Below are 13,111 nucleotides of genomic sequence, written 5' to 3' on the forward strand. Positions count from 1 at the left end.
CCTAAAAGCTTCTACCCTGGAAATTTTGTTGGCCTTTAAGGTGCTGCCATCAGTATCATTCTGCACACACTATCAAACAGGTTGGATGTTTTGTCTTGATAACTTTTAAAATGGAATGGAACTGAATACTCAAGTTGTATACTACTTCAAGGGCTACTGTGCAAATAATTCAGGGTATAACCCTTGAAATATATTCAGAATCTGCCATATCAGGTTTTAGGGGAAATCTTTCAAGAGTATAGAGTAAATGTTTATGTTTTGATGGGGCAGAATCTGCCCATCTCAGTATTTGTGTTTGGTCTCGAGTGTCAGCCCCAGGAAGGTCCCGGTTTCTAAACAAGGTGGAAGAAAGTTGGTGGGATACCAAGCTGGAGAACTGAAATAAATGCCAGTCAGCATCATGTGGGTATCAGGAAACCTGAAAATCACCTTCTGTGCAAGCTTATCCTTTGGTGCCAGTTTGGGATAGTGGTTAAGTGTGCAGACTTTTACCTGGGAGAACTGGGTTTGATCCCCCACATGCACCTGCTGGAGTGGCCTTGGGTCAGTCACAAGTTCTTGCAGAGCTGTCCTGCTCAAGAACAGTTCTGGGAGAGCTCTCTCAGCTCCACCTACCTCACAGGGCGTCTGCTGTGGGGAGAAGAAGGGAAAGGAAATTGTCAGCCACTCTGAGACTCCTTTGGGTAGTGAAGGGTGGGGTAGAAATCTTCTTCTTTGACAAGTTTCTGTTCTTTTGTTTCTATAACACTCTCCATCCTTTCCAGCGATGGTCATAAGCTGCAAGGATATGTCCGCCTGATGCACATTTTTCCTCATTCTTCCAGGAGCAGAGGTATCTGCGTTACTCTTTGCTATGAACATCAGGGTTTTAAGCCTTGCCTGTAGAAAACATTGAACAAAAATTGCCAATGAAATCTTAGAACCTAACAGAGATTAATAATATAGGTAAATTAGCATTGAGTGTTCAAAAGATACAGACAGAAGCTATTTTGTCTCGACTGCAAAGCCTGAAGTGGGTTATGTCTACTCTACACTAGGCAAGGTCAAAAACTAAGCTTGGAGACCATTTTTGCTCGTAAGGGAAATTAATTGTAACGAGATTGTACATTATATTTTAGCCACCTCCATGATTGGCTTTAGACATTCAACATATGAAGCTGCCTTCTACTGAATCAAATCCTTGGGTCCATCAAAGTCAGCATTGTCTACTCAGACTGGCAGTGGCTCTCCAGGGTCTCAAGCTGAGGTTTTTCACACCTATTTGCCTAGACCCTTTTTAGTTGGAGATGCCAGGGATTGAACCTGGGATCTTCTGCCTACCTAGCAGATGCGCTACCACTGAGCCATCGTCCCTCCCCATTTTCTTTCCACATGTTTTTCTTAAGTTCCACATAAAGCGCTTGTTATTAGGTACTTACAAGTGGGTGCTGGCAAGATGTATGGGAGGGGATTCCATTCTCCTTCCCCCACCCAGGAGCAGCTCCCTTCCAAGCCCGTCCCCAGTCACCCAGCCCAGTGTGGTTCCAGGCTTCTGCACTGCCTCGGACAGTGATGGTATCCGGGAGCCATAGCTGTGTCCAGAGCAGCTCCCAGACCAGAAATGGCCAGACTGTGGCTCGGGAGCCACATGTGGCTCTTTCACACATATTGTGTGGCTCTTGAAGCCAACTCCCCATCAGCCACTTTGGAGAAGGCATTTGTCTCTTTAAATCACAGCCAACCGGCCAGCAGCTTGGAGAAAGCATTTATTTATTACTTTGCATTTCAAGTTGCTTTCTTTCCCCCTCCCCCATCTATGCCTGCCTGCCTTCCTGTCTTGCAGCTCTCAAACACCTAACGTTCATGTCTTGTGGCTCTCAGACACCTGACATTTATTCTATGCGGCTCCTAAGCAAGTTTGGTCACCCTAGTCCCAGACACTTGATGCTGTGAGCAGGCCTGGAGCGGCTCCCAGATGCTTACGCTGTCCCTCTATGCAAGCCCATTGTCAGTGCAGAAGTACAAAGCACTCTTTATTTGGGGGGATTTAAACCTCCCAAGCCCTTACCTGGATATCCCAAGCTATACAGATCTCATTAGATATCAGAAACTACGCAGGGTTGGCCCAGGTAAGCACTTGGATGGGAGACTGACAAGGAATACCGGAGTCATAGAGGCAGGAAATGGCAACCCACTTGCCTTGAAAAGCCTACAGGGTTGCCTTAAGATGGCTTTAATTTGAGGTCAAGACCCCCCCCCCCAAAAAAAAAACCCCTCCAGTGTGGTATTTTATTAGGTTTCTGGGTTTTTCTGCAAATCTGGGGGTGGGGTGGAGTTTGCGTAAGCATCTGTTTTATGTCAGTGTGGTCCCGATCTGTGAATTTCGGTATCCACAGATTAGGTCATACCCGACTACCGGAATATAAGATTCTCCCCAAAGGGACCAAAAGCACTCGTAACAACAAAACCGGTACTGTATAAATAAAAGCAATATGTCTAGACCTGGTCAGGATCCATTTGCTGGTTCCTCCAAGGTGGGAAGAGCCCAAGAGATGACTTCTTGGGCTCTTGCCCTGCAGCCGGTGCCTGTGGCCAGTGTTCCCTTTAAGCTGCGGAGTCTTGTGAGCAAAAATTCTACTTTGTGAGCTACTGGCATGAAAGTTGTGAGCAACATTTGCTCTGGGGCTGTTTTTCCTGAGCTAAGACAAAAATGTGTGAGCCGGAGGCCAAAAATCTGTGAGCTAGCTCACACTAACTCAGCTTAGAGGGAACACTGCCTGTGGCCATAGACAAACTAGATGGTGTCTCTAGAGAAAGAAAGACAAGACTCAGCCCAGGTGGAACTCCATTGCCAGCTGGCTCCCCACAAGCCAGTAGGATGTTTCTTGCCCCTCCGCCACACTTTGCATTAAGGATAAGAACTGATGAACGTTCATAGAAATTAAATCATATTTAACCAGGCTTAAGAAAGGCTACACAAATCTCTTCAAAATTGATTGTGACCTGTACAGAGAACAAAGGTAGAGATCTTAGTTCAGTGTGCTGTAAATCACAACCTATCTATACAGCGTTTCAGCATGTCAAAAACACAATACTAGTGGCTCGGTTAACAAAAGTTTCCAAGGTTTATTTCTTGAGCCCTCCCTGCTGTTGAGTTTATGAAGAATTGGGTCGCTGGACTGTAGTTGTGATTCTGGAGCCATATTTGCTGTGTGAATTTCCAGGAATTGGCTTTCATTTTAAAAAGTTAACTAGTTAAAACAAATGTGGCCTACACATAAAACTAATGTGAACTCAGGTCAGGATCAGAGAGAAATCTGAACATATACATGAAGCTGCCTTCTGAATCAGACCCCTTGGTCCATCAAAGTCAGTATTGTCTACTCAGACTGGCAGCGGCTCTCCAGGGTCTCAAGCTGAGGTTTTTCACACCTATGCCTGGACCCTTTTTAGTTAGAGATGCCGAGTATCGAACCTGGGACCTTCTGCTTACCAAGCAGATGCTCTACCACTGAGCCACTGTCCCTCCCTGGACTGCTGTTTATTTGTTTATGACTATGCTGATTGCATGATGGATTAAATTAGATTAGGGGAGAGAGAGAGAGATTCATTGGTCCCATGGCGCTGGCGTGGGTGAGTTTCTGAGTGACTTATTTCACCATCAAGCAGGGAAAATGCTGTTCCTGACAGTTTGCTTTTTGATTCTTCCGGGCCAAAAAGAAATAAATGAAAGGTTCCATCTAAAATAATGTCATATCCTAGCTGAATAGTGAAGATGTTTTTGTTAGGTAGTAGAACATCTTTTTAAAAAAACCCTGCTTATGTTTAAGAGTGATGAGGATTTTGCTGAAAATATATGAATATACATGGCCATACTCAGGGGTCATTTTGAAGAAAAATAGGTGGTGGAGCTCATTAGCATATGCCACCCCCACCAGCCAAAAGCAACCCAATGCAAGAAAGAGCTCCAGGTAAGCAGGCCTCGCTCGCCTGGGGCTCTCCTGCACACACACACACACACACGGTCAAAAGGCCAGCAAGCCACCCGCTGCCCAAAATCACATAAGTGGAGACAGGGTGGCACAGGCTTCTCCAGGGCTTAATGAGGGCTGCTGGGGGTGTGGCAAAGCCCCTGGTGGCTGGCTGGCTGCCCACTCTCCTAATCCAGGGATTGTTATGCAGCTGCACCTACTATTCGATGGACAAGGTAGGTGGGGAGGAAGAGGGGGAACCCTCAGAAAGGTTCAGGAGCTATGCTCCTGTGAGCTCCTACTGAATTCAAGGTCTAGCCATACTGATTTTTATAAAACAGCCTATGATGCTAGTTCTTGCTGCAACTAACACCATTGAATGCAGTTCCAGCTCTGCATGCATAAAGATTCAGTCACCTGCATCTCGGGCAACAGCAGGGAAAGTTCCTGCCCCAGACCCTGGAGAACTACTCAGTCTGTGGATAGTACTGGGTTAAATGTGTCGGGGGTCTTCGAAGGCACTCCCCTTCCCCAATAGCAACTTTTAAAAGTTGAGTTCCTTAGGTCATGAACTTGCTACGTTGAACTCACCAGTGGCGTGAGCAATAAAACAGTGATCTCTGCAAGTGTTATGTTCAGTAGGACTCTCAGATGGGGAAAAGGACTAGTGATGATAAAACACCTTTGGGGTTCATTATTGCAAGGGGAGCACATCTCTCCAACGAATCTGTTTCAAATACAGAAAAAGAGACCCTTGCTTTGCTCTTTATCATCCCAACAACCTGAGCAGCATTAATCTAGGCCCCATATAAACCTCACAGAGATCCATGGAAAGAGAACAGTTAGTTCTAAAATGTCATAAATGATCCAACTCATGACGTGCATCATGACGTCTATCCTTTGTAGTGGATTGGGCTGACAAAAGTGACTTGTTCAAAGTCACCCCCACCCCAAATTTTGGTAGTTTTATTCAGAATGTAAGTTTTTGTGCACTAGAAGCACACGAAAGCTTACATTCTGAATAAAACTTTGTTGGTCTTAAAGGTGCAACATGACTCTTGTTTTGTTCTGCTGCTTCAGACCAACACGGCTGCCCGCCTGGATCTATAGAGAAAGTGGGCAGTGAGTTAGGATTCGAACTGAGGTCTTCCTGCTGTATCCTATCTGACGAAGACAGCTGTGTTTCTCGAAAGCTTCTGCTACAATACATTTTTGCTAGTCTTAAAGGTGCTACTAGACTCTCTACTATTTTTTCAACAGGCTAACACGGCTAACTCCTCAGCTCCCGTTCCGGGCAGTTTTTGGACTGAACGGGCTCTGACGCGCGTCTATCCGCCGCCTGCAAATGGTTAGTCCTTGCCTGAACCCGCTGCATTATTACCCCCTCTGCAATACGCACAGGGCAGCGTCCCAATGGAAACCGGTAGTCTTCTTGTGCGCTGATGTCGCCTTTTCCTAACTCTATGCCGGGAAGAAGTTTAGAGAGAGAACCGAAGGATCGTTCAACCTCCGCGACTGCAACACCGGAAGCGTTGGCGCACGCGCAGAAAGAGACCCCGACGCCCGCAGCCGTGCCCTCACTCAAGGTGTCGGCGCCCGTAGCGGGTGGGAGGAAGATGATCAGAGAGGAGGCGGAAGTGGGGTCGGCCTCCTCCCGGTAGGGCGAGAGGCGAAGGAGGCCGTTGGGGCTCGGAGGGGGCGAGCCTCGCCGGCGTTGCCAGGTAATGGGGCGGCGGGAAGGAGGGGGGGGGGGCGTCACCTTGGAGACTTCTTATGGGGCGGGAGAGAGAGAGAGAGAGAGAGACGCTTCTTCCCAGTAATTGAGGCGGTAATTTGTAACTGACGCGCCTGAGCAGTGACCGGGAAGGGGATCGGGGTGGTGTTTCCTTCTGCCAGATCTAAAGGGAATTCCAAGCAGGGACTTTATCTCTGCTTACTTCTGTACAGCGCCCAGCACAGTGTTGGTTGGGCACCCCCTTTATAAGAGACAAGTAAACTTTCCGAGCAAGTTATGTGCAGTGGTAGTTGGAAGGCACAGCTCCATCCTAGCATCACCCGTCCCTCACCCTCTTTCCAAGAATAACCTCCGGGGTGTGTGTGTGCTAGAAGGCAACAGCTAGAAAGGGGCCTGGGTGGTGAGCGGGTGGGAGGTAAACTGGAGTTATGACTTCTTGGCCGAGCACGTGCTCGGTGCTGTTTGGTGCGGTGGTTAAGTGCGCGGACTCTTAGCTGAGAGAACCGGGTTTGATTCCCCACTCCTCCACTTGCAGCTGCTGGAATGGCCTTGGGACAGCCATAGCTCTCGTAGGAGTTGTCCTTGAAAAGGCAGCTGTTGTGAGAGCCCTCTCAGTCCCACCCACCTCACAGGGTCGGGGGAGGAAGATATAGGCGATTGTAAGCAGCTCCGAGTCTCCTTGCACGCAGGAGGTCTCAGGGCATCTTCGGTTAAGGGGATCGGGGGAGGTGAAAAACCTCGACCTGTGCCCCTGGCTAGATCTGCCAGTCAGAGAGGAGGGCACCGATCTGAATTCAGCCTCCCTGCTGACTTGGTTTAAGGCAGCCCTATGTGTCCAAAGGAGGTTTACGACACTGCTGTGCTTTCATTCCAGTCTAAGCTTTTGTGGGCTAGAACCCACTTCCACAGATGTACATAGTGGATTCTTAGTAGATGATTAGCTAGGTAGTCAGGTTAGGTCAAATACCCAAACTCTCCCCTTGGCACCGTGTGCTAGAAAAGCTGCTGACTCATCTCTTTTGAAAGCAGGCAGAAGAACCTCCGTCATGGCTCCATGGAGTCTGTTTTGGAAAGGTCCTGTGTGAATGGTTGCCTTTTTGTTTTGAATGCTACTTGGAAAATGGGTTTGGGGGGCATTGCTCCATGGGAGGTCCTTGCCAGGGTTAGTAGTTTGGTTCTGTTGGTTCACAGTGATTTCTCAGAAACTGAACAATTTAGTGGGTGAGTTTAACATTTCACCTGTACTTTCTCAAGCAGGCAGTGTGATTCTAGTCAACTTGAGGCCATGGTTTAAGGAGATGGGGTAGGTTTGAAGGCTGTAAGAAACTGTTACTGAACGACACACAGTGGGGCATTGTTCCAACACAATCCGTTCAGATTCCGTATAGTGCAGAGAACTTGGCGTAGGGCTTGTAACCAGGGAGCGCACACATACCCTTTATTTTTCTAGGTCAGTATGACACAATTGGGAAAAGGCTGTTATCAACGGGTGCTCCTAATTGGCCATTTGTTTCTTTTACCCCCAGAAGAACAGTCAGCTTGGATATACAAATAAAACTACCTTATATGGAGTCATATCACTGGCTTGTCTTGTCTGGTTGGTGGTGGCCCTCTAGCATCTCAAGCAGAAGACTTACTGTTATTTCTTATTGATGAAAAAAACAAAAATCCTTTGACGACAGCTTCTAAAGACTAATGAAAATTATTGAAACAGAATCTTGTATATCTTTGGTTGGTCTTGATAAAAAGTGTTACATGGGTTCTGTTTATGGATCTTCCTGGGGACCAACCAGGCTACCTGGAATTTATGATTAACTTACCATTTACAGTGAATTTAAGCAGATGGTGAGCTGGAGGCAGGAGCGAGTGCTTGCCTCTTGTGGCCCTTTCTTAGTGCCTAGACCAGGGGTAGGGAACGTTGGCTCTCCAGATGTTTTTTGCTTACAACTCCCATCAGCCCCAGCCATTGGCCATGCTGGATGAGGCTGATGGGAGTTGTAGGCAAAAAGCATCTGGAGAGCCAATGTTCCCTACCCCTGGTCTAGAGTAATTCTGATTGCCGCTTTGGGGTCAGGAAGGAGTTTTCCTCCAGGCCAGATTAACCCAGAGATCCTGGAGGGGTTTTTTTTTTTTTAAATCTTCCTCTGGGCATAGAGCAGGGGTTACTGGGGGAGTAAGGGAAGGGAGGTAGCTGTGAATCTCCTGCACTGTGTAGGGAATTGAACTTGATGGACCCTAGGGTCCCTTCCAGCTCTGTGCTTTGTCAGTTTCAACCTGTATTTGACACTTTATCATCCATTTCAGCCTGCACTTGACACCCTTAGAAGCATGACCTCCAAAGGAAATGTAAATATTTAGGACATCTTGAGGCCACCATCCCCTTAAGCTTCACATTTTGAGAGATTGTGCATTGTATAAGCAGATTCAAAGCCTGTTAGATGATCTGTGCAGGTGGTTCTAGTAGGAAATCAGCCTTTTGTTCTGACACAAAAAGAAGGGATTTTATTCAGTTCAGGTGTTTTTTTGTTGCTTCTCCATAGAAAAGTTCCCCAGGTGCATCTGCTTAGAACCAAAATGCAGTGAAAACAAGCACCAACTTAAAAGCAATATGATACAGAAGGTGAGGGAGGAAAACAGTGTCCTCCCCATCATCTTTCTACATGCCCCAGAAAGTAGAAGCATCTATTTGAGTTCTGAAACTCAAAGGAGTAGGGAGGCCAGTTGGACACGTGGGGAGTGAATTCCACGGAAGGGGAGCTGTAAGTAATATTGCCTTGCACTGTCTTTGGTGGCTCCTTGTCTCACCTGAAGATCGTAAGAGCTGAGCAGGTTCCTATAAGAACATGCAGACTTTCAAGACGGGTAGCCATTTTAGTCTGTCTATAGCAGTAGAAAAGAGCAAGAGTCCTGTAGCACCTTAAAGACTAACAAAATTTGTGACGAAGTATGAGCTTTCATGAGTCACTGCTCATTTTTGGAGACCTTCATTTTGCTGTGGCCCCAAATAGTACTAGGGCTTTGAAGAGAACCTCCAGCACTTTGAGCGATGGCTAAAAATATATTGCAAGAGACATGCAACGTATGTAACAAATGCACGATCCATTAGCAGTGTGATCCTAACCTGTTTTAGTCAACAAGCTTAGGAGGACATAACTTTTCTTAGGACTGTACCATAAATTGAAAACACTCCGTTTGAGTTGGAAGGTACTGTTCATTATGTTGTGCTCATCTTTAAGGAGGAATAAACGCTAAGACATCTTACTGTGATTTCATTAAATGTAGCAGGACACTTTTTAACACACTAGTTATATATATTTTGTTTTGTTGAAAGCCTTGTTTCAGTATGGCAAACAGTTCTATAAGTAGTGTTTTATTTTCCTGGATTGCAACCGTGATCACCTGAGTAATCTTTTTTTGAATTTGCAGCACATGAAATGCTTTACATCTTACAACAGCACTACGGATGAGATTAGAGTTTCAATAGAGAATCCATATATAAAAGAACCTCCTCAGGAAAGCTCCTCCTTTAACATGTCACAGTCTGGGAGGCTCCCACAAGATAATGACTCAGCCCTACCCCACTTTCTTGAGTGGATATAAATTACCTGCCTACCATCTTCTTCTTACTTTGACCCAGAGAGAACTCCAGTTTTCTGGGTTATACCTTTGAGGATGCCAGGCACAGTTGCTGGCGAAACGTCAGGCCTCACAATACCAAGACCATGGCCATGCAGCCCGGAAAATCTACAACAACTAATAGGAAATGTGGTTTACTGTAATTAAACTTTGCTGCAAAGGATACCCCAAAGTAAATGGCACGTTTGAAAGTGTAGGGCCGTTAGCAAGCTTGGGCTAACTGTGAATGGAATAGGAGAGCCAGTTTGGTATAGTGGTTAAGTGTGTGGACTCTTATCTGGGAGAACCGGGTTTGATTCTCCACCCCTCCACTTGCAGCTGCTGGAATGGCCTTGGGTTAGCCATAGCTATCGCAGGAGTTGTCCTTGAAAGGGCAGCTGCTGTGAGAGCCCTCTCAGCCCCAATCGCCTCACAGAGTGTCTGTTGTGGGGGGAGAAGATATAGGAGATTGTAAGCCACTCTGAGTGTCTTGATTCAGAGAGAAGGGCGGGGGTATAAACCTGCAGTCTTCTTGTTGTTTAATTGGGTGGATTCCTTCCCGCCCCCATGATAAGCAAACAAGGAAGAAAAGAGCCCCTTCCGTTCATAAAATACATTTGAAGACTTCTGTAGAGATCTCCCTGTGACCTTTCAACTGCTATGGGAACTGTCCTCAGTAGCTAACAACTTTGGAATAATTTTCTCCAGGGCATGGAGTCCTGCCAGACATTTTCCCTACTATCAGTGCTTTCCCTTGCCATAAGGAGATGAGATCAGATCCTATTGCACCATGCACAGAGCAGCATGAGTTCATCTGGAACCTCTGCTCTCTGTGGCCAGGATTCTGCCCAGTTTTGCTTCCTCCCACAGTAAGGGGATGGAGTAAGCAGTGTAGGTTTCTTAGTCAAGCAGATGGTACTTATCAAGGATTCTGTTTTGACCTGCTCACATGGGGAGCTGAATTTTGATTACTGTTCCAACTAACTTCTCTAACGTTCGCTTTTCCCTCCAGTTCCATAATGGGAGACACTAATCCCTCCCCTCTGAAACACTTTGTGCTGGCAAAGAAGAAGATCACAGCTATTTTTGAACAGCTGCTGGATTATGTTACAGAAGGAACGGATTTTGTTAACGGTTAGTTCAGAATGGGCAGGGGTGGCGGTGGCTGTACATCTTTGGAGCAGTGCTTACTTTGTAAAAAAAGAGAAGGTGCTGGTACTCATAAGACTGCACTGATTTCCACCAGCTCACTCCTCCAGAGGACCCCCCAAAATGTGCTAACTGTCCCTTACAAAAACCTCCATGGCCTTGGACCCTCATGTCTGCAAGACTGCCTCTCCCCCGCAAGCTCCGTAGCGACAGCTTTGCTAATGGGAGCAGGGTCTTTCTACAGGTGCCAACCTGTGAACCGGCAAAATCAAGATTAGTTCATAGAATAATGGAATCATAGAGTTGGAAGGGACCTCCACAGTCATTTAGTCCAATCCCCTGCACAATGCAGGAAACTCACAAAATACCTCCCCCTAAATTCACAGGATCTCCATCGTTGTCAGATGGCCATCTAGCCTCTGTTTAAAAACCTCCAAGGAAGGAGAACCCATCACCTCCTGAGGAAGCCTGTTCCACTGAGGAATCGCTCTAACGTTCAGGAAGTTCTTCCTAACATTGCCCAACATGCCTTCTCTGTTGTGGCCCCCACTTTGCGGAATGGCCTGCCCAAGGAGGTCAGGAAGGCTCCCGCTCTCCCAGTTTTCTGCAAACGATGCAAAACTGGATTATCTGAGAGGGCTTTTCTACGCAGGCAACAGAGTTGCACTAAATAAGAACATAAGAAAAGCCATATTGGATCTAGCCTGTGGCTCCTCCAGTCCAACACTTTGTGTCATGCAGTGGCACAAATCCAGTTATTTGGGGGGAAATATTTTTTAAACCATATGATTATTTGTTGTTGGAATATGTTTTTGGGGAACATGTAGATTACTGAGTGTGAGGTTCAGCCCTGTGCCCCCCTCCCCCCTGGAAATTGCAAAGTCTACGCCCCTGCTCTCATATTTGGGAAATGGGTTTGAATTCTTGCAACAAGTAGGCTGAACTTTTTAATTCTGGTTGGTTTTCTGAACACCTTAAAAGAGAATGCAGCCTGTGATCCTGTGTAGGTCTGTGTTTTAGTGGTCAAGAGTAAACTGCTAGATGCTGGAATATTTGGTCTAGGTCTCCAGATTTGCTGGGGAACCAGTCTCTAAGATAATAGGTCAGGCGCCTTTATCTTCTGGCACCAAAAGTTGGGTCCCATATTCTTTCCCTCTCTATTATATTAATTTGTCCCCAACATGGTGCCTGTGGGTATCATGGCATCCCCCTCAACACCTTTTTTGGTGCCCACCAAGTATTTTTAGGAACACATTCCAGAGCATGGGACTTTTGCCCCACAAGGCTTCCGATTGGCAGAGCAGATTTTTAAAAATGTTGCTTTGGCAGCAGCTGCCACCACAACACTGGAATCTACATGTATTATTACATGTATTATTACTACATGGTTTTGTGACTGGCTCTGTCTCCTGCGGCAGCCATTTTGTTGCCGCACTTGCCATGCCCTGTCAGAATTCCGAATGGGCCCAAAGGCTCAAAAAGGTTGGGGACCCCCGCTTTCTATAAATTGAGATGCCTTTGTGCTGCATCAGGGATGTCGAACTCATTTGTTATGAGGGCCAGATCTTCACATCATTGAGCAGGTACATGTGTGTCAAAATGTAATGCCAGGTAGGGGAGATACAAACTTTAAAAGAACACAGACAAAACACACACACTCAGCCTAATCCACCTCACTGGCTTGGCGAGCAGCAGCCAAACAGAAGGAAGAGAGGCTTGGCTCAGTAGCTCTGCTGTGCAATTGAGACAGCCTGGCAAGCTAGCTCTCCTTCCCCCACTTCCTCCCCAAGGGAGGAGCTTTGCTCTGAGGCTCCTGTGTGATTGAGCAAGCCTGGCAAAGCAAGTTGTGATGCAGAAAGAAGCAAGAGAGGGAGAAGGAAGCAGATGACAGTGATTTGCTTGCTGGCCTGTTTCATCCCCCGGGCTGCATGTTTGACACCCCTGTGCTAGACAGAGTGTGCTGTGTGTCACTGTGTAACAAACTTGTTCCTTCACAGAAACCCATGAAAACCCAGAGCTGGAACACATCGTCTCTGAGGCTGGCCTGGCAGAGATACAGGCGTACAAAAACAAGCTCACCATCATTGGTGAGGTGCTCTCCCGGCGGCACATGAAGGTGGCTTTTTTCGGCAGGTAAGGAGAAAATGGGCCATGCTCTGGCACTCAGGTAGGCCTCAGCCTTTGGGCACGATCTACTGGCACCCTCCCTCGCCCAGGTCTCCTTGACGAGCGATCCCACGAAGGGTGACTCAAGCCGAAGACTGTTTCGATTGGGTGACTCTGTCAAGGGCCGCTTGGTGGAATTTGATCAGAGAACTTCACGGCCTGCCTTACTCCAATGCCATTGGCACCAGTCCTTTTCCTGGGTGGATTTAAGTCTTTTGGGGATCCATTCACTCCCCTCATCTTGAGGGGAGGAGTCTGGTTGTTAATTGCCAGCCTAGGCCTTCTCCCCCCTTCCCCCCACTGCTTAGCATGAAAAAGAGCATGTTGCACATTCTCCATTGTTGCAACCGGTGCGGAAGGAGGGAGCTATGATTTTGCTCTTCCATTCTTTGCTCTGTTGTGGGCTCTGCCTGCAAAAACCCCTTGGGCAGCCATCCTCAAGACAGGGACTGGGCGCACTGGAACAAACCCCTAAGGTTAGAGCTGTCTGCACATG

At 47.1% G+C, this 13,111-nt stretch overlaps 1 protein-coding gene across 1 annotated transcript in view; it reads left to right on the forward strand.

Moving 5' to 3' along the window:
- Positions 1-5,604: 5,604 nt before the first annotated feature.
- MFN1 (mitofusin 1) overlaps positions 5,605-13,111 on the forward strand; it is a 41,261-nt gene continuing 33,754 nt past the window's right edge. The window contains exons 1-3 of the mRNA XM_060242551.1: positions 5,605-5,671; positions 10,313-10,434; positions 12,447-12,582. Of these exons, the coding sequence (XP_060098534.1) occupies positions 10,320-10,434; positions 12,447-12,582 (251 nt within the window). The 5' untranslated portion in view covers positions 5,605-5,671; positions 10,313-10,319. The remainder of the gene's footprint in view (positions 5,672-10,312; positions 10,435-12,446; positions 12,583-13,111) is intronic.

This window comes from Heteronotia binoei, chromosome 6 (assembly GCF_032191835.1).
Source record: "Heteronotia binoei isolate CCM8104 ecotype False Entrance Well chromosome 6, APGP_CSIRO_Hbin_v1, whole genome shotgun sequence".
Taxonomy (NCBI): Eukaryota; Metazoa; Chordata; class Lepidosauria; order Squamata; family Gekkonidae; genus Heteronotia; species Heteronotia binoei.